Here is a 448-nt window from a genome sequence, read left to right as displayed (position 1 = left end):
AGAGAGAGAGAGAGGGATTAAAACTAGCTCTTATCTCCCGCAGAAGGTGTTACTCAGCATAACCCCTGAGGAGGAGCATCAGAAGGTACTGCAGACGGGAGAGGTGCCCTGCCTGGACTGGGGGCACTGGCTGCATCTCTAGTACACACACACACACACACACACACACACACACACACACACACACACACACACACACACACACACACTAATTATCAACACCTCCCTTTATTGCTCTCACTTTTTCCTCTAAACACACACACACACACACACACACACACACACACACACACACACACACACACAAAACATCCATCCCTCTTCAAAGTGTACATCCTGGGCCCCGTAACCAGATGAAGTAGTACATAATTACAAAGCATTACAGTACAGATGGAAGAAATATTACACCCAGATACAGAAAAATATAAATATGTGAGTATTTTCTTAA

General features: G+C 44.9%; 1 protein-coding gene across 1 annotated transcript in view; it reads left to right on the top strand.

Annotated features, from left to right (window-relative positions):
- The window catches only part of LOC145400479 (sodium-dependent dopamine transporter-like), a 101,921-nt gene extending 101,779 nt beyond the window's left edge, over positions 1–142 (top strand). Inside the window, exon 13 of the mRNA XM_080273004.1 lies at positions 44–142. Within this exon, the coding sequence (XP_080129130.1) occupies positions 44–142 (99 nt within the window). The remainder of the gene's footprint in view (positions 1–43) is intronic.
- The last annotated feature ends 306 nt before the right edge of the window (positions 143–448 follow it).

Source organism: Coenobita brevimanus, chromosome 52, assembly GCF_032717465.1.
Source record: "Coenobita brevimanus isolate Jiangsu-jjx chromosome 52, ASM3271746v2, whole genome shotgun sequence".
In the NCBI taxonomy this organism is placed as follows: domain Eukaryota; kingdom Metazoa; phylum Arthropoda; class Malacostraca; order Decapoda; family Coenobitidae; genus Coenobita; species Coenobita brevimanus.
Note: the sequence above shows the minus strand (reverse complement) of the source record. Positions and strands in the feature narration are given on the sequence as shown.